This window comes from Rattus rattus, chromosome 8 (genome assembly GCF_011064425.1).
Source record: "Rattus rattus isolate New Zealand chromosome 8, Rrattus_CSIRO_v1, whole genome shotgun sequence".
NCBI classification, from domain to species: domain Eukaryota; kingdom Metazoa; phylum Chordata; class Mammalia; order Rodentia; family Muridae; genus Rattus; species Rattus rattus.
The window spans coordinates 38,882,807-38,902,821 of record NC_046161.1 but is presented as its reverse complement, the minus strand read 5'-3'; the positions used below and the strand labels follow the sequence as shown (position 1 = coordinate 38,902,821).

The window sequence follows — 20,015 nt, the reverse complement described above, 5'->3', positions numbered from 1 at the left end:
AACTCCCAGGCTCAAGGCATCCTCGTCTTAGCCTCCCCAGTAGATGGGATGATATGTGTGCGCTGTTCCTTCCAACAACTTAGGTTCTTTTCTCAGAACCTCTGTTTTCCCATATGGACATTACTTTGAACAGCAATTTTGACTTAACGAATAGCATCTGTACAATGTTCGATTCATTGCTATTAATCAAAGTAGTGGAAAGAACAAGAGTGTGTTTCTTGGAGCTAACCCAAGACCTTGGGCATGTGATTCAAATGCTGTGCAAACCAGTCCAGCATGTGTGTTTGTGTGTGTGTGTGCTAGGGTTTTTGTTTGCTTTCGAGACAGGGTCTTGCTACCCAATATAATATAGAATTCAGAATCCTTTTACCTCAGCCTCCCCACACCTGGCACACATCTGACAAGCACTTTCTAGGCTGGGGATACAGCTTAGTGGTGTATGCCTAGGACGCATAGGCCTTGAATCTCCCCTCACAGTGTTGGCACTCCCACACACTCCCTTTTTGAGGCTGGGTCTCACTATGTAGATCAGTCTGGCCACAAATTTGCAGAGATTTGCCTCTGCCTCCAGAGCGCTAAGAATAAAGGTGTGTACCATCTGACTAGCTGGTGTGGAAAGGGGAAATGGTCTCTTGTAGCCCAGACTAGCTTCAAATTTACTGTGTGGTTAAGTTGACCTTGAGATACTCCAACTCCTAAGTGCTGGCATAAGGAGCACCATTATGCCTGGCTTTTCACATTTTTTTTGTAAGGCACATTTTTATTTTATGCATGTGTGGGTGCCTGCCTGTATGCATGTGTACCTCATGCAGGCCTGGTGTTCAGGGAGACTAGGAAAGGGGGTCAGACTCTCTAGAACTGCACTTACAGGTGGCTGTGAATTTCCATATTCACGTATTCCAATTCCCATATTGGGCTGGGAGTCAAACCCTGGTCCTCCATAAGAGTAGCAGATGCTCTTAACCACTGAGCCATCTCACTAGACCCTGACCTTTTATCTCTTTGGAAATTCAAGCATGGTGGTATATGTTCTAATCCTAGCACTTGGGAGGTAGAGTTTAAGGTCATTCTGGGCTATATAACATGTTCCTGTCTCAAACAAACAGAAATACTCTCTACTATGGGAGGCTGAGACAAGAAAATGGAAAACTTCAAGGCCAGCCTGAGCTAACAGCACACACCTTGCCTTATTAAAAAAAAAAAAAAAAAAAAAAGCAAAGTTTTACACTAACTGCTTACGGCCAACGCTGGAGAGGTGAAGCTGTAAAATTCTGAGGAGCCTTCTGGAATCCTTTATTTGTTGATGATGAAAGTACCCTAGCAGGCATGGTAACTTGTTTAAATGCTCTGGGACATAATGGAGGGCAAGAGCCGACTCTCTCAGGTTACCCTAGGACCTCCTTATTCTCGCAGAAGCACACTCACACCACACACATTTAATAAATGCAATATAAAATAGCCAGGCGGTGGTGGGACACTCCTTTAAATCCAAGCACTCAGGAGGCAGAGGCAGGCTGATCTATGTAAACTCGAGGCCAGCCTGGTCTACAGAGATAGTTCTAGAACAGCCAGGGCTACACAGACCCTGTCTCAAAAGACTAGGAAAAAAAGTGAAATAAAATAAGAATTGAAAAGAAAAAAAAATCTCTTGAGTTGTTCTGGACAGTAGACTCGTGATGAGGCTGGCTCTGTCGCAATCCTAATTCCCGCCCAGAGGAAGGTGCCACCCCTTCGAGGGAGGGCAACGGACGTGACGCAGAGCTCAGCAGGTCCTGCAGCCGGAGTGAAGTGCGGGCTCCGGCCCCATGTGCCTTCAGTCACGACCCGCCCAGGTCGCCGGCTTCTGCAGACTTCAGGGTACCGCAGCGGCAGTGCCGCGCTTGCGCCCTGAGCGGAGCCATGTCCGGTAACGGCGGCGCGGCCACAACCGCGGTGAGTCCTGAGCCGGTGACCGATGACCCGCACTTCTCGGGACTTTCTGGGTGCAACGATTGGCCCCGGGTTGCCGTGCTCCGTCGTCTATTGGTCAGAATAGTTAGTTGTCATTTTTCCCCTCCCTCCAGATTTTTTAAAGGGCCAGTAACTAGGTTGCCCTAAGGCAGGGAAAGAGTGAGTCTGAGCAGTGGGGGAGGGGGTGAGAGTGGAAAGATGGTCCACCGTGGGATTCCATCCCTGTGGGCTTCTGGCTGGATTTCCGTGGTTCCCGACCAGTAAAGGTGTATACACAGACAAGATCCTTTCACGAAGTAGGGACTGAAGCAAATCCAGCTATCCTGGAATATGATCCACTTCATTTCAGGGGAGAGGGAGCACACCCCACTTCATAAAACTGTATACAAACATCTTGGAGGTGTACACGCCTTCTCCCGTTCTCCGTTATGGAAGTTACCAAGCCCTAGCCACCCACGAAAGTCCCAGCTGAGACACACCTGAATTGCTATTGTGAGTGGGGAACCACCCCATGGGCCTTGTCATTTCTGGCCTGCCTGGAAAGTTCTGCACTTGTCAGCAGGCTGCCTGAGATAAGGCAGAGCTGGGAGACCTGCTTATCTCCTGCTCAGGCCAGTGAGCAGCAGTCTTTGCTAGTGAAGACATTTCAGAGCACTGGATTAGGGTAGGAAGGTCTGGACTCTAGCACCCACTTTCTGCCTGTTCATAGCGGTGAGCCGTTTAGATAGTAATTATGACTACTCTGCGTCTTGGCTTCTATGACACTCGTGGAAGTACCTACCCTGTCTAATCTAGTACAGCTGTTGCAAGGACAGTATGCAGACCTGGCTCAAATGCTGTTCTGGGTCAATTAATTAAAAAAAAAAATTGAACCTAGCAATTCCTTTCTATGGGCTTCCCGTTGTCTGGAATTTCTGGGTTCAAGCCTAGTTAAACTGCAAAGGCGATCTCAGAGCCATTTGTTGGAGGAACCATCACAGTGGAGTAGACGGGAGTCTAAGAGAAAGTTTTCATCTCCTCCAGTGACCAAGAATCTGAGTGTCTACAGAAGAACCTGTGAGATTAGGAACCCAGTGCAGGGAAGGTGGACGATTTGAACAGTGACTCCAGTCACCTTTGTGTCAGACTGCAGAACCCAGTTCTACCTGCTTGGCACTAACACCTTTTATCCAAGGCGCCTTAAGAAAAGGAAGAGGCGTGTCCTTTTGAGCTCTTGGCTCTGGCTCTCGGATACCAGGGGAAGCATGTAGACACTGAACGTTAGGCAGTTTTTCCTTGTAGTTTTCTGGGACATCTTGAGGCATTAGGTGGCCTTTAATTTAACAAGCCCTTGATGGGATGGTGTTTCCAAAGTCACCCAGCCAAGAGGATGAACAGGACTATATATTAGATTTGGTTGACCCCAATCCTTATAGGAGTACATCTTAGTCGGACTAAGGAACACTTAGTATCTCACCCAGGGGGTTAGAGAGACTTTCTCAGGTACCTGAGTTGTAGACAGTGAGCCTGTCCTCTAGCAATGGGAAGCTTCAGCTGTCCTGCCCCAGCCTCTAGGCCCCACCCTCCGGCAGGGTCCACCCTCGCTGTGCTTAAGGCTGATGGGCCTTATCATTTTACCCACCTGGCTGTGTGCAGCCCTCCCACTCAAGCCCTCCCTTCCTTGGCCAGACTGGGCTTTGGGGCTCAGTGTCCTATTGCTGCTGCTACAGCAGATCCCATTACAGCTTTTCCTCTGGTCTCTGCTTCTCTGGATCCCGAAGGAGGGCAGAAGGTACCAAGGAGGATTTAAAGGACCAGTCCTGGGAGTCTTTCCCTACCTGCAGGCTCACCTGGCTAGAGTCTGGGGGTCCTTTTCCCTAGGCCTGTGATCCTGGTTCTTGGATAAGGTGCTGTGGAAAAGACTGTATAACCCAGGGACTTTCTTCTGCAGGAAGAAAACGGCTCAACGATGAGGGTGATTCGAGTGGGCACCCGGAAGAGCCAGGTGAGTACAGACCTAGTTGCCTCAAGAATTCTAATACTCACAAGGTCACTAGTGGGGACCCAGAGTTCCTAACATGGAGCAAATAAGGATGTACAGGAGTCAATTTCATGAGGAATGGCAGCTTCCTTCCTCTGGAAAGAGAGTCTCTGGAGCAGGGGAATGATTGGGGTACAGAGGAAGGATCCCCAGGCCAGGCCCTTCTCATCTCCACGTGAGGAGTCCAGTTCCTTTCATATCTTTCTTGATCCATATGGGGGTTTGAGCCTGGGTCAGTGGCCAGGAAAGGCCCGGAACCATCTGAACCTCTTTCCCCAGCTGGCTCGCATACAGACCGACACTGTGGTAGCGATGCTGAAAACCTTGTACCCTGGCATACAGTTTGAAATCAGTAAGTTTTCTTGAGAGGAGTGAATGGTAGCAAATGGGAGGACACAGCATTTCTGGCTTTGCCTATGGTCAAAGCCTGCCTGTAAGACTGTTCTGGCTGCTTGCGGGTGGAAGGATCGCCTCCTATGGGCATCTTCTCCAACTGCCTGGGCTAGCCTGACACAATACTTTCTGCTTTGGGTCTTTTTATGGGTCTGTCAGTGTGTGTATCTGAGAGGGTAGGAGCTGGGGTTTCTGTGCCTCTGACTCCGGTGCGAATCTAGTAAAGGGCTGAACCAGGGGTGACTCAGTAGGTATTGATTAATGGGTATCTGATTGACTCTCTCCTCAGTTGCTATGTCCACCACAGGGGACAAGATTCTTGATACTGCACTCTCTAAGGTAATGGCAGTCCTTATCCCTGCTTGTCTCGTCCCTCTCCCCACTTATAAGGGGTTCACTCTGAGGTTCTTTCTTCCCTGGCAGATTGGAGAGAAGAGCCTGTTTACCAAGGAGCTAGAAAACGCCCTGGAAAAAAATGAGTGAGTGAGGGTGGAGGAATGTGGGACCCCCCCAGTCTAGAACCTCAAAGTGGCTCCCCAAAATTAGCAGGACTGTTGGGTTAGACTATGGAGCCCATAGGCTTTCAGCAAGGTGAGTGTCTCGCTTTGGAGTCGCCTGACTGCCTGGGAAATCAGATTGGCTGGGAAAATGGAGTAGAGTACTTGAGAAGAGAACACACCTTAGATCTTAAGATGGCCTCTTCCTGAACAGCTGCTGGAGTGGGTGGAGAAGGGGAAGGCCACCTACTTAAAAGCCTCTCTCTGTGCCCTCCCCCTGTCATCTCTAGAGTGGACCTGGTTGTTCACTCCCTGAAGGATGTGCCTACCATACTACCTCCTGGCTTTACCATCGGAGCCATCTGCAAGTAAGAGTGGAGCACATGAACATGAGGGCCCGTGGTAGGGATTTCCCCAATTTGGAACTTGACCACTGCTTTGAAGGTTGTCAGTCATTAAGTATGGCAGAAAAGCCAATTGGTTGGGCTATTTAGAGTTCACGGAGTTGGGCTCAGTGGCACAGACCTGTAATCCCAGCTGGGCTATAGAGGGATTTGAACCAGCCTGAGGAACTTAAATTGTGCCTCAAGGTGTGGGTGCAAGAAGGCTGGCTCACAATGGCTTAGGTGGTAAAGGCATTTGCTGTCAAGCCAATGGCCTGAGTTCAATCCCTGGGGTCTGCTTGGTGGAAAGGGAAGATTGACCCACAAGTTGTCATCTGACTCGTACACACATGTATAGAATGCATATGCTCCCCGTCCCATCAATAAAGATGTAAATAATCAAGAAAACGAAACAAAACCTTTTAAAAGAAAATGAGGCAGGGAGGATTGGGAGGGGAACACCCATATAGAATGGGAGGGGGAGGGGTTGGGGATGTTGGCATGGAAACCGGGAAAGGGAATAATATTTGAAATGTAAATACGAAATACCCAATTTAATAAAGATGAGAAAAAAAAAAGAAAAAGAAAATGAGTTTGGCCTGGTGGCTCATGCCTATAATCTCAGCAATCAGGAGACTGAGGCAGGAGGATTACTCCTGGATACAGAGTAAATTTTAGGTCAGCCTGGGCTAGAGTTAAGCCCCGTCTTCAGATACTAAGACATTTCATCATTTGCTCTCCAGACGGGAAAACCCTTGTGATGCTGTTGTTTTTCACCCAAAGTTTATTGGAAAGACCCTGGAAACCTTGCCAGAGAAAAGGTGAGTGGGCCTGGTCCATAGGGGACAGAGGGTTGGGTAGTGGAGAACAGTGGGCAGCCCGTGTTAAGTTTAATTTCAAACTCTCTCTGAGCAGTGCCGTGGGGACCAGCTCCCTGAGGAGAGTGGCGCAGCTACAGAGAAAGTTCCCTCACCTGGAATTCAAGAGTATTGTATCCTTTCACAAGAGGGAAGGGTAGTGACCACAGAGAGAAAGACTCTGGAGGACTCAAGAGTCCTGAAAATAGAAGAACCTTTGGAAGCAAGTGGTCCATGTTGGCAATGGGTCTTTCCATGCATCCATGCATGCATGCATGCATCCATCCATCCATCCATCCACCCACCCACCCACATGCATCCATCGATCTACCTTTCCACCCACCCACCCATCCATCCACCCATCCATCCACCCATCCATCCACCCATCCATCCATCCATCCATCCATCCATCCATCCATCCATCCATCTATCCGTCCACTCATAGTCCTTTAATGTCTTCTTAAACTCAGGCAGATGCCTGGCCATGAGGGTAACTGCTTATATAGAGTTGACCTGTTAGTTAAACAGACACTGGCAATACAAGTAATGCTGACCAGTGATTACTTCTGAGTGGCAGGGATGGAAGGTGCTTCTGCTTTTACTCTACATGCTACTAAATGGTTTTGGTTTTTACAGTGAACATGTGGTATGTTTCATAAAACTAATTTTAAAAACAGTGTGTCCTGGGGCTGGAGAGATGCCTTCATGGTTTAAAGCACTGGTTGCTTTCCCAGAAGACCCGGGTTCAACTTCCAGCACACACATGGTAGCTCACAACTGTCTCTTATTTCAGTTCTTGGGGGATCTGATGCCCTCTTCTGGCCTTTGAAGACATGCATGCAAAACACCCATACACATAAAAACTAAAGTAAATAAAAATTACAGAGTGAGTTCCAATACAGCCAGGGCTACATTATGAGATCTTGTCCAAAAAAAAAAAAATATATATATATATATATTTTATTTTTACGGTTTTTTTTTTTTTGATTTATTATATATTCTGCTTACATATATGACTGCAGGCCAGAAGAGGGCACCAGATCTCATTATAGATGGTTATGGGCCATCAGGTAGTTGCAGGAATTGAACTAAGGACCTCTGGAAGTGCTCTTAACCTCTGAGCCATCTCCCCAGTCCTTTATGGTTTTTCTAGACAGATTTCTCTGTCTAGCCCTGCCTGTCTTGGAACTCTATTTGTAGACCAGATTTGGCCTTGAATTCATGGAGCCCTGCTTCTGCCTTCAGTGCTGGGATTGAAAGGTGTGTACCACCAGCACTCAGCGAAACAGAACAAAACACAAGTTTTAAAAGTTAGCTAGAGGGGGGGTTGGGGATTTAGCTCAGTGGTAGAGCGCTTACCTAGGAAGCGCAAGTCCCTGGGTTCGGTCCCCAGCTCCGAAAAAAAGAACAAAAAAAAAAAAAGTTAGCTAGAGGGGGAAAAGAGATGGTGATTTCTCCTTAGCAACTCTCCACAGCGGGGAAACCTCAACACCCGCCTACGGAAGCTGGATGAGCTGCAGGAGTTCAGTGCCATTATCCTGGCTGTGGCTGGCCTACAGCGCATGGGCTGGCAGAACCGGGTGGGCCAGGTAGGAGCCGCCCTATTCTGCTTCCCACTTGTTCTGCCTCTCTCCTGCCTTTGGTATCTTCTTGACCATTCTGCCAACAACACAAGCCCAGGCTAGAGATATTGGGATTAGTTGCTGGACTTCCTACTTGTGCCTTTCCCAGGTTTCCTAGGTTGGCAAACCCTAGCTCACTCACTTTGAACACCCCATCTCACAATTTTGTCTGTCTCCACAGATCTTGCACCCAGAGGAATGCATGTATGCTGTGGGTCAGGTAAGTTTGCCTGGAGTGGGCTTTATTGAAGTGCTCCTTCAAGAACCTGGGTTCATAACCTTTGACATCCACTGCCTATCAAATAAAATGTTTGGGGAGGAGCAGCCTTTGGCATGCATTAGATCCTGGGAAGCAGGTAGAAGAGGGGTGTTCCCATGTCCTTCACTGGAGATCAGACCTTTTGTTCCTTTAGGGAGCCCTGGCGGTGGAGGTCCGAGCCAAGGACCAGGATATCTTGGACCTAGTGGGTGTATTGCATGATCCTGAAACTCTGCTTCGCTGCATTGCTGAAAGGGCTTTTCTGAGGCACCTGGTAAGATGGGTTCCTCCTATGGTGTTGTGGGGACTTGGGAAACCAAGAAGGGCAGTAGGAAGATTTCTCAAGTACTCTGTATGTAATGTTTTATGTGTGGAGAGGACCTTAGTCTGGTCCCAGCAGTCTTCTCAGTTACATTCTTAAGAGGTTTGTGGTCAAAAGAGCTCAAAGGAACATATATATCATTGCAGGAAGGAGGCTGTAGCGTGCCAGTAGCAGTGCATACAGTGATGAAGGATGGGCAAGTAAGCTGGGGAAAATGGATGAGGGGGAGGGACTGGCATTTCCATGTACACCCAAACATCGAAGCAGCTTTCTTTATACTGGTACAAACATTTTATCTCCTAGCTGTACCTGACTGGTGGAGTCTGGAGTCTAGATGGCTCAGATAGCATGCAAGAGACCATGCAGGCCACCATCCAGGTCCCTGTTCAGGTATTGACTGGGAGATGAGGGAGGAATAAATAGAACTGCTTTTAATCTTCTCACCAAAATTATAACTCCTGTCATCCAGCAAGAAGATGGTCCAGAGGATGACCCACAGTTGGTTGGAATCACTGCCCGGAACATTCCAAGAGGAGCCCAGCTAGCTGCTGAGAACCTGGGCATCAGCCTGGCCAGCTTGTTGCTCAACAAAGGAGCCAAGAACATCCTAGATGTTGCACGGCAGCTTAATGATGTGCGCTAACTGGCCTGCAGGGCACAGGAACCGAACCCCAGCTGTCACTCCAGTGCCTACATCTGGCTGTCAATTGCCCTGTGCTCCTTAACAAGGGGAGTGATTATCCCAGGAGATTGAACCAGAGTTGTTCAGACTTCCGCTTTGGAAGATATGCCTCAACTTGGGGCCTCCATGACTGCCTTTCCCTCAATAGTTGTGGGCTTCATCTCTTTAGAGAAAGTCCATGCCAATCTTTTAATGTAACCAATGCCACTAATAAACCAGTTCAGAATGTGGTTCTCCTGGAGTTGGGGGAAGATACGAATAAACCCAAAGCCCTTTTAAACCTGAATTCTGAGTCTGGGACCTTTCTGTTGTAAAACATCCTGATCATTCTCAACCAAGCAAAGAAACAAGCCTTCATCCCTACAGCCTGCCTGTCTTTAGTTAACAGGATCTTCGCATAGCCTTTCATTCCCACTGCCTGCAGAAAGGAAGGTAAGTTTATCCTCTAGTCCCACTCCCTCCCACGAGATGTGCTGGGCACATGGCTCCTCGACCATGGAGCTATAAATGTCCAGCCCTGGGACTACAGCATTCAAAGTTAAGTTAGGCATTCAAAATTAAATCAGACACTCCGTTGAAAAAAAACCAAACCAAAAACGATCCTTTAATAAATTTAGCCCATTGAATCTCCCCACTTCTTAAGGTTCTAAACTTGTAATAGCTGCAAAAGTTCCAGTTCAGAAGCCAGAGGCTCAGTCCAGACAGGGATTCACCGACTTGTGCTGGTATCTGGGTGTTTGGGTTGTAGTTTGAGTCGCTGGGTTAGGAGAGGGATGGCTAGGCCCGGCTCCAGTCTTCTGCGGCAGGTATACAATTCTTCTGTCCACAGGCCAATAGGCGTTCCCCTGACCCTTTCCAGTTTATCTTGGAAAAATTGGGTTCACGTTATAATTTTTGTCCCGGCCACACCACATGCCGGCCTACGAATGACGACAGGGTCAACTGGTTTGAGAGGCCAGTAAGGGGAACACAGAGTGAAACAATATGATCCGCTTCTCACCAAAGTCCGGCAATCAAGTCACTTCTGAAAGGTCCAGGAGAGGGCTAAGCACCAAGCTGAAAACGCTGGGGTTGTAGCTGCGGGGGGGTGGGAACTAACCTTCAAGCCCACCTCGGCCGTACGTCATAGCAAAGGGCCGAGATTTCTGGAAGGTGCCGCAACCTCTCCGCACAGCCCGTCGACGACTGAGAACGGCGAAGCGATGTCACGAGCTCCGGGATGGGTAGGTGCCGCGGCGCCCGCGTCCTCTGTGGCAGACCCGGAGGCCGCACAGGGAAGGGGAAAGACGCGAGGACTGAGGGGAGAGAATGGGATGGGGACGCGGCGGGCCGGAGCCCGAAGTGGCTCAGCTCTTTCTGTGAGGGAGGTGGTGGCCCTTAAAAGGGCCTTTGTGGAGGTGGGGGAGGGCTGGGCAGCCGCGGCGCGGGCTCCCTCAGTACTCCTGAGAGGCCTGGGAGGCCTTCTTGCCGCCCGCCGGGGCCTTGGGCCCCACGGTGGCGCTGGTCTTCTTGGGCAGCAGCACGGCCTGGATGTTGGGCAAGACGCCGCCCTGCGCGATAGTCACGCCGCCCAGCAGCTTGTTGAGCTCCTCGTCGTTGCGGATAGCCAGCTGCAGGTGGCGCGGGATAATGCGCGTCTTCTTGTTGTCCCGAGCCGCGTTGCCCGCCAGCTCCAGGATCTCGGCAGTGAGGTACTCGAGCACCGCCGCCAGGTACACGGGCGCGCCTGCGCCCACGCGCTCGGCGTAATGGCCTTTCCGCAGCAGTCGGTGCACGCGGCCTACCGGGAACTGAAGGCCGGCGCGCGAAGAGCGCGACTTGGCTTTGGCGCGGGCCTTGCCGCCGGTCTTGCCGCGACCCGACATCGTGTGCGAGGTAGAAGGGCTGAGGAAAACGCCAGGAGACAAACCGCCAACCGCCGCAGTCAACTGTCGTCCCGCGCGGGCAAGCTCGCCCTTATAAACTCTCTGGACACGCCCCCGCTTCCGCCTAATTGGTTCTTTTTTTAATACCCACCTCTGGTTGGTTGCAATTAACCCTTCGGTGACGCGCCATAGCCGAGAGAACGCGCTCAGCGATTGGTCCAATTTGAAAACCTTTTACCCGGGGAAGAAGACAAGGCGGAGTGGCCGCAAGCTGGCGGCGAATCACCCTTGGAAATGGCCAATCAGTATAGAGCGCGCGAAATTTAAACGCTACGGCGCGCCCACAAACCCGAAGACTAGAAGGGTGGAGCTAGGAGCTACCTCTATGGTTTCTGGGAAATCTGAGCCGGCCTGTGATTTTAAAGGAAAAGGGTCTTCACTGTAAGCACCTTTCTCCTTCCAAGTTAGGGCACTTCCTACTCCCTCCTCTAATCTGGCAAAGGGGAGGGTTTATTTATTTGCTTGTTCTTTATTATTTTTGGGTTTTCGAGACAGGGTTTTTCTGTGTAACTCTGGATGTCCTGGATCTCACTCTGTAGACCAGGCTGGCTGCGAATTCTGAGATCTGCCTGCCTCAGCTTCCCAAGCGCTGGGATTAAAGGCGTGCACCACCACCATCTGGCTTTTGTTTTAATGAGACAGGGTTTCTCTGAGTAGCCCTTGCTATTCTGGAACTCAGAGATCCACCTGCCTCTGCCTCCCTTGTGCTGGGATTAAAGGCTTGGCTGAAAAGGGAGGGTTTAAAATGAAAGAAATGAAACCTTCTGAGAGTTTAATCCTGTGCCAGAAAACGGAGCTCCGTGATCCATTATGCTATCACAAGTTTGTGCTGTAATATTTATTTGATATGTTCTGTCTGGTCTCAGTATGTGACAGACCTCTCTTACAAGAAAGGGTCTGAGGGGAGCAGAGGTAGGGATTCTATTGGAAAAGGTACCCACTCTAATCCTTTCAATCTATCCTAAAATGCCTATATAAAAAAATAAATATGTCGAGCTTGGGATATAGTTCAGTGGTAGAGCATTTAAGTATAAGGATGCCCTAGGGTTCAATAAGAACCTCAAAGGTTAAAAAGAAAGGAGGAAGGAGTGGCTACACCTAGAGGAACAAGTAAAAGGCAATCCTTTATTGTCACCATTCTGAGCACATGGCCCTGCCTCTGCTCTTCCTAATCAGAACACTTAATTTGATAGTCAGATGTGAGGTTACCTTGGAGTATGTTGCCCTAACTCTAGCCCTAGCCCAGGTTCTCTCTCAAGGCCCAGGGGATTCTTTTAGAGTTAGGGTTCTGAAAGTTGAGCCATGAATATTTGCATAAAAGATGCTACAGGCCCACCTGGTGAGGCTGCAGAAAGGGAGGGAGTAGCAAACTCAAGAAAGCCATAGGCAAAGTCCAACTAGTGGACGTCAAGTCCACTAAGGTGTCCATCCAGGATGTCAGTAGTCACAGATGGCGGCAGAAGCTGAGAACAAAATTGTCAGCGAGCCTGGACCAGAAGGTGGTCGGACCGGACAGAGGTGGGCCCTGGCTGAGGTCCAATGGAGACTGTGTGGTAAAGGGCAGTCGTCAGGGAGCTCAGACATCATAGAAGAGTCGGACGAGCTGGTAACGAATGGAGAAGGTGACAGCGCTGCTCAGAACCTAGGAACAGTGGACTGGAATTGGAACCAAGGCTGACCAGAGACAAAAACCCCGTTGTATTACTAAGCCCCACCCTCGGCTGTACCTGCAGGAGCAGCAGGAGCAGTGTGAGGTTTCTCTCATGTGTAGGCCCAAAGACTTTAAGTAGCAAGTTGATGAGGGTCATGTTGTTACACTCAGTGAAGGCACCATCCTCACTCTCCCCTCGGTGAACTGTCACCAGCCGGAGGCTCTCTGCTACCTGCAGGGACCAGAGGTGAAGACAACTTCAGGTGCACAGATCTACTTCACAAATAGGGCTCTTCTTGATGTTTCCAAACTCCCCTTGGGCCTGAGAAGGCCTAGGTTTCTCTTCTCCCAAATTAAGGATGGCGGCCTGGGGCCTTACCTCCTTGTTACCTTGTTACCTTTAAAATAAAGGTGCCCAAGAAAGAGAGGCTCTTGGTCTTGAACTTGGAATAGCTCATCTCCAGTTTGCCTGTCTTCGTATTGAGTCTGCAATGGGAAGATGACTTCGTTTGAATGACTCAAAGAACTCTGCACCCTGTGGTTACTAAGAAGAGTACTGAGCACTTAGGTACTGAAGTCGGTTTCTGGCTCTGATGCTTGCTTCTGGGTGATCAGCTGTAAGCATCACACACTATGTAAGTAAGCAAGTGTTGTAAATTGTTTTTTTTTAAAGATCTATTCATTTATTACATATAAGTACACTGTAGCTGTCTTCAGATACACCAGAAGAGGGCATCAGATCTCTTTACAAATGGTTGTGAGCACCATGTGGTTGCTGGGAATTGAACTCAAGACCTCTGGAAGAGTAATCAGGTGCTCTTAACCGCTGAGCCATCTCTCCAGCCCAAGTGTTGTAAATTATAATGGGCTACCCACATACAGTTAGCTCTTCTTTCCCCTCACTTCTTTCTACATAGGAAATGCATAGATTGGCATTAGCTATCCCAAGGCAAAAGCTATAATGACCCTTTAAAGCCTCAGAGTGGCTACCTGGGCATACGGTGTCGAGGGCAGGGGATGATCTGAAAGAGCTGAGGCAGTGAGTAGAGGAAATTGAATACTTGTGGCATAAAGAAGAGCAGCATGGTCTTGCTGAAGTGTCCCAAGATTCCCACCACGGCAAAGGTCATGCCAGCAAAATAACAGAAGGTGTCTCCCACAAACACCTGAGACGGGTACCTGTATGGGAGAGAGGGTCTGAGCCAACGGCAAGAGTTGTTACTGACTCTTTCAATCAGTCACACTCAGCAGCAGGCCAGTCTTGACCCTATGTTCTAAAGGAAAGGCTGTTCTAGAAACTCTGTAGGCATCAAGGCCCCAGATTCATTGACTCTTGGGAGCTACACAGCATTTGTCCCCAACTACGGCAGGATCCATGCCACCACCAGGCTGCCGGCGTGTAGCTTACTGATAAAGCAGTCGGCCAGCATGGACAAGGTCATGAATTTGATTCCCAGCACTCTGGTAGGGTGAGGGGTGGTATCTAATAGCACATGCCTGTAATCCAAGTCCAGCCTTGACAGCACAGTAAGCTCAATGTGAAAAACTTAGTGAAACCCCACTCTCAAAAGGGAAAAAGGGTCTGGGGATAAACCTAAGTTCTAAAGTGCTTGCTTGGCATTAAGACCCCAGATTTGCTACCCTGTACTGTAAACACACACACACACACACACACACACACACACCCAGGAGTGCTTGTGCTAACACAAAACGACAGGGGTGGCAAGCCACTACCAATGCAAGACCCAGAGAATACCCAACAAAAGTATGCACCATTTTTGTCTCTTCCTTAGAAGCTGGGTTATGTCAAGACCATCCCTGCCACACACACCCATCATTTTCTCTTCCCCATAGGCCTACTTACCAGTTATGGTACAGTAATCCCAAGGTGGTAAAAAAAAATGGTATCATGAAGTAGAGGGAAAAGACATGATCGTCCCGATAATCACCTTCAGAGCAAAGCAAGGACGTTAGTACCCGAATCCTCTGTGTACATTGGTCTCATCTATATCTAATTTATGTCCCCGGCTGTTAGGAACACCCCACCCAAGTCACTTTCAACACCAACTCTACCCCCATTCTGCCCCCACTGGTCTCTAACGTCCCATGTAGTCAAGTCTGGCCACATCTCCCATGTGCTGGGATTACAGGCATTTGCTACACTGCCCAGCCCTAACTTCCCCTTCATGTCACCCAGGCAATTCCCAATATGCTTATCACTTTAACTGAGCCCCCCCCAAAAAAAAAAAAAACCCAAAAAAACAAACAACAACAACTACAAAAAACGGCAACAGGTTAGAAAGATGACTCAGTGGTTAAGAGGACTAGCTACTCTTTCAGAGGTTCCAAATTCAACTGTTCAATCCTCAGCACCCACATAGTGGCTCACACCCACCTATAACTGTAGTCTCATGGGATCAGATGACCTCTTCTGGTCTACAGATAGATATACACGCAGATAAAATATCCACACACATAAAATCTCTAAAAAAAGCTAGCGACTCCTAATATTCAGAAGGCTCAGGTAGGAATATCTCCTGGTCAGAGGCCAGCCTGGGCTACACAGTGAGTCCAAGGTAGTCAGGGGCACCCAGAAAAAAACCAAAACAAAACCAAACAAAAAACCAGAAAAGCTAGTGAGTATCTTAAATGTGGTTTAAAAACTCCAGCTAGGATATGAACACCAGTTTTCCTTCCAGGCTGTGTGAATTTGAATAGGACACATTGAGTTTTGGCAAGCTTCCACTTTCTCCACTGTCAAACTGGATAATGCCAGTTACATAGAGTCATTTAATTTAAATAAGATAATGCTTTAAAAGTACTTCGCTTTAGCTGGGAGCAGGGGAAGCACACATGCCTTTCATCTCAGAACTTGGATCTGAGTTCCAGGGCAACCTGGTATAACCCTGTCTCAGAACAAAGTGCTTAAGCTTTAATAAGCACTCGTGGATGTCCATCAACTAAAGACAACCCAAAATAACTAATACTTAAACTTGGGCTTACATAGGAACTAAGACTTTGGATATCAAACGCCATAGGGAACTGTAAACCATTTCAGTCAAGGGATACTATGAGGGGATCTGTTTTGGGTAATTTGGGAGAGGAAAAAAGGAAGTGGAGATGTACTCCAGGAACTGGGAGCTCAAGTAGATGAATAATTTTTAAATTTTTTTGAAGAGTAGAAGGAAGCCAGGTGCGGTAGCACATGTCTATAATTCCAGCCCTTAGGAGACAGACAGAGTGATTGTAAGTTTGAGGCCAGCCAGGGTTACATAGCAAGACTGTCTCAAAATAACAAAACAGAAAGAAGTAGGAAGAACTAAATTGTTATTGGAAAAAAAGCTGCACCCTCTCATGTTAGCTGTGGGACTGTGGTCATTTTTATATTGCTAAGTGTTCTCGGTCTGCCTGTATTCAGACAGGATTAAGGAGGGAAGAGTCTTTTTGCACTATGGTTGGTCAGAGAGTGAACCCTATCTGTTGTTGGGTTTCTGTGATGCTATTTATGTCCCAATAGAAATAACTGGTCTAGCAATTCATGACAATGAAGCTCTGAATGAGAGCATCACTGTTTTTCTTCCTTATCGCTGTCGGCAAGGTAAATAGCTCCCATTATAAAGTCACCTTTGTGTTATCACCCCCACCCCATGCCACCCTCAGGAACTCTCTAAATTCACTAGGCAATTCCCTGACACCCAGACTTGTCTTTCTCCCTATCCCCAACCTCACCTACCTTCCAGCTCCACCAGATTGAAGACAATAATAGAAGCAGAGATGACTAGCGATTGACCAGCCTCTAGGCCATTAATTCCCGCTAGGATGTTGATGGCATTGGTACAGAACACTGCAAGCAGTCCCATGTAGACATAGTACAGGATGCCTGAAAGGGGACACACAATAAGAAATATAGGATTTGGATTTGCTTGTTGGTTTACAGAACAGCACAGGATGAATTGAACACCAGAAAGGATCTGAACAGGCAAGGCCTAGTAGCACAGGCCTGTAATTCCAACTACTTGGAAGGTTGGGACATGAGGATTGCCAGTTTAAGGCCTGCCCAGGTTAAATAAGTTCAAGGCAATTTGGTGTGTGACCCTGATTGTTTTGTTTTGTTTCAATGGAAAAAAGAGATGGGCTGGAGAGTTGGCTCAGTGGTTAAGAGCACCCGACTGCTCTTCCAGAGGTCCTGAGTTCAATTCCCAGCAACCACATGGTGGCTCACAACCATCTGTAAAGAGATCTGATGCCCTCTTCTGGTGTGTCTGAAGACAGCTACAGTGTACTTATATATAATAAGTAAATAAATCTTTAAAAAAAAAAAAAAAAGAGAGAAAGGAAAAGCTTTGATATAGGCCTGAGTGTAAGCACAAGGCCTTAGGTTCAATTCCTTGAAACAGGAAGGAAATAAAAGAGATAGGGAAGAAGGAGGGAAAAGAGAGAAAGCAGATATAAGGATAGACGGATAGACTTGACAGATATATGGGTCACCAGGAGGGGTCTTCTGTTGGGATCTCAGAGAGAAGGGGCCTGTAAAGTAGGTGTCACAGGGGCAGTAGTGGCAGGGCTACTCACCCAAATCCAAATGCAGGCCAAGAATCCAGCGGAAGGGCTTCGGCACCACAATGGTTGTATTGCCAAAGTTAGTGAAGTAGACCATGAGGAGAGGTAGTGAGGCAGCTGTGGGGAGCAGCAGCTTATGACGCCATCGCAGATTGAGTACGTCATCAGCAAAACCCAGGAAGATCATGCAGCAGATAGCAAGGAGGGCACCTATCAGGGCCACAAACTGGGGGAGAAGCAGGCAAGTCATGACTAGGTCTTTCAAGAATTCCCTTTTTTTTTTCTTTCCAAGTTGGGGATTGAACCTGAGGCCTTGCCCATACTAGGGAAGTACTCTGTCACCAGTCCAAGAATTCCTGTCGCTACAGTTGGGGTCACAAGCATCCTTTTCCCAAATCCAAATAACCCAAACTCAAGTACCCAGCCCCAGCCAATCATCCCCACTAATGCACTTACTTCATGGTGGGGGAATGCCTTACACTGCTCCTCCACAAAGCAGTTCAGGAAAGGGAAAGGGATGAAGCAGAAGAGGATGATAAGGAAAACAGCACCGCTGATCACTCCCTGGGACTCTGGGCTGCAGCCCAGCAGATTGGGGTGGAGGAGGAAGAAGAAAGGGGCGTGGTCACTCAACAATAGTAGGGGTTCCTGTAAACCAAAGTGGCCTTCTTCCCGGAATTTTGTTTGTTGGGGAATAGGGAGAGTGTGCACGGGGAAAAGGATACCCCTCTACAACTCCTGACACCCAACGGTTCCATTCCGTCCTTCCCCAGGATAGACAATTCTATTAACCTCCCAGAGTTCTGGGTGCCTGGGTTAGCTCTCCAGCCAGTGCAAAGCCAAGCACCTCAGTCCTCGCCCCTGTCCTGCACAACCCTGGCCCCCTAACCCAGGTCACTTGTGTGCCGTTACTCACATCTGCTGCCGGCTGAGCTTGTTGAGGTCCTGGCCACAGAGACGCGCGGCGATAAAGTGGCTACGGAAGGCAGGGATGAGGGTGACGGTAGCCACAAATCCCAACAGCGATCCGATCAAATTCACCAACAGCGGCAGCGGCAGAGGTAACTCCGGGAAGGCCCACATAGTGACCCTCCGGGGGCCGCCGCTCCGCCGCCTACTCAGCTAACTGGTAAGCCAGGAACAAACCAGAGGCCTCGGCAGCCAGCAGTGCAGCTCCCTACACGCAGAGGATTCCGGCGCCAGGAGGAACAAAACCCGACTAGGACCTGACCCTCCCTCCTGACCTGCAAGAAGCTCTTTGAAGCAACCTCGGCTCTGCCCCGCTGCACCTACCCATTGTTTCCACCCGGATCTTAATTACGAAAGAACTATCGCTGTTGAAGACCGAAGCACCATTTTTAAAATGGGCACCAGAGCCGGACAGGTGGTATTATTTCAAACTAGACTTTAGCTCTAGAGGAGAGGCACCATTAGAGTTTTGGAAACTCAACTGAAGAACAGATAAAGTGGATACTCTAGAAACAATCATATTGTACAGCTCAGAGTGGAAAGACGCTTTGCCCAGTTCCAACATGACCGCTTCCTCTATCACGTGGCTGACACCGCTAATTCTGTGGTTCCACGTCGTCCCCCGCAGGTCGGGTTTAAAGGGCTAGCCGCTTAATCTGGGATGCTCTGGGGCTGGAAATATGGCTACTGAGAGCCGGTGGTGGTCAGGCGGAATGTGAGTGTGGAAGCACACCCACTCTTTGCAAGAAAACTGTTGCCGAGGTGAACACTGGTTCCAGAAACTCAGACACAATTTGAAGGGATTTTATAAACTGGAAAGCCCAGACACTCGAAAAGCCCCTCCCGCTCTTTTTCTTGTTCACGATCCAGGTACTTTTCCCTCAACCCACCCACCTTCTGCCTCCACTATAGCAGTTTGTTGCTGGGCAACCTACGGCTGCATTTCGCCAGGAGGGAACTGTTTGAGCGTTCAGGTCTTCGATTTAAACAGGAACTTTAACTTGATGTTAGAATAGTGCCAAGCTCTCCAAACACAGAGACAGAAACTGAGGCGTTGAAAATATCTAGAGAATGAGGCAGGAGAGCTCGTCCATACCTCCAGTGAGCTTGCGGGTCTCCCAGTCAAGTTTCTCCCTCCCTGTCACTTGCCTTTTTTTTTTTTTTTTTTTTTTTTTCCCCCCCGGGGCTGGGGACCAGGGCCTTGCACTTGCTAGGCAAGTGCCCTACTACTGAGCTAAATCCCCAACCCCAATTTGACACCTATACCTCTGCTAGTAGCACAGCAGTTCACTGGAATACTTATCCCTTGGATGGCAAATGTTTTCCTCAGAGAGGAATCCACCACAGAGAGTTAGGAAGTTGACAATAACATGGCATTTTGTCCATCCCTCTTGATTACAGCATATTCCTAGAGCCAGGGTGAAGCTGACACTTCTTAGATCAAAGATAGTCTTTCCTTTTTCTCAAAATGTCCATTCAACTTGAAGATGACTCTTATTAACACTAAAAGCCCCATATATGTCACAAATACACCCACTTAACAGGAAAGTATACTAAGTTTTGTTTTTCTCTGTGTGTATACTTGCAAGCAAGCATCAGGGAGGCAAATGTTTTCCTTTCCTCTAGTGTCCCCTGAGGCATAGGACACAAAGATACCTGTGTACAAGGCATCATCAAGCATGATGATTGAGAGAAAAACAGAGAGGGATAGGAGCACATGGAAGTGACAGAGAGGGAGGGATATTATCTTACATTTCCTTAGTTCCAGGGGAAGGGTCTTCCAAACCGGGAGGCTGAGAGGCGCAGAGCCAATGGGAAGGCAAAGCTCGCTAGATCCCCAGAGGAGGGAGCATTCAGCTACCTTGTTGATCAAGAGTAGGCTGAGACTCCCTGGAGGTGTGAGGGACAGTCTATCTTTATTATTA

General features: G+C 48.5%; 3 protein-coding genes across 4 annotated transcripts; 1 reads left to right on the top strand and 2 right to left on the bottom strand.

The window, feature by feature from the left end:
- The first annotated feature begins 1,736 nt into the window (after positions 1-1,736).
- Hmbs (hydroxymethylbilane synthase) lies at positions 1,737-9,271 on the top strand. 2 transcript variants are annotated; one of them, XM_032910051.1, is made up of 14 exons: positions 1,776-1,932; positions 3,881-3,934; positions 4,250-4,322; positions 4,653-4,702; positions 4,787-4,842; positions 5,151-5,228; positions 5,987-6,064; positions 6,159-6,234; positions 7,576-7,689; positions 7,904-7,942; positions 8,136-8,255; positions 8,450-8,503; positions 8,607-8,693; positions 8,773-9,271. In XM_032910051.1, the coding sequence occupies exons 1-14, from the start codon at positions 1,900-1,902 to the stop codon at positions 8,944-8,946; spliced, it is 1,086 nt and encodes a 361-aa protein (XP_032765942.1). In that variant the 5' UTR covers positions 1,776-1,899; the 3' UTR covers positions 8,947-9,271. The 2 variants fall into 2 exon arrangements, with proteins under 2 accessions (XP_032765941.1, XP_032765942.1); XM_032910050.1 differs by having other exon boundaries at positions 1,737-1,932; positions 4,653-4,842.
- A 291-nt stretch (positions 9,272-9,562) lies between these two features.
- On the bottom strand, positions 9,563-10,941 carry LOC116907087 (histone H2AX). The gene has a single exon (XM_032910052.1). It carries the CDS (start codon positions 10,848-10,850, stop codon positions 10,419-10,421), a length of 432 nt encoding a protein of 143 aa, XP_032765943.1. The 5' UTR covers positions 10,851-10,941; the 3' UTR covers positions 9,563-10,418.
- Positions 10,942-12,003: 1,062 nt separating this feature from the next.
- Dpagt1 (dolichyl-phosphate N-acetylglucosaminephosphotransferase 1) lies at positions 12,004-18,651 on the bottom strand. The gene is made up of 9 exons (XM_032910195.1): positions 18,038-18,651; positions 17,578-17,698; positions 17,134-17,347; positions 16,295-16,441; positions 14,426-14,510; positions 13,552-13,740; positions 12,960-13,047; positions 12,638-12,793; positions 12,004-12,552 (listed from the first exon to the last, which is right to left on the bottom strand). Exons 1-9 carry the CDS (start codon positions 18,202-18,204, stop codon positions 12,487-12,489), a joined length of 1,233 nt encoding a protein of 410 aa, XP_032766086.1. The 5' UTR covers positions 18,205-18,651; the 3' UTR covers positions 12,004-12,486.
- Between the last annotated feature and the right edge of the window lie 1,364 nt (positions 18,652-20,015).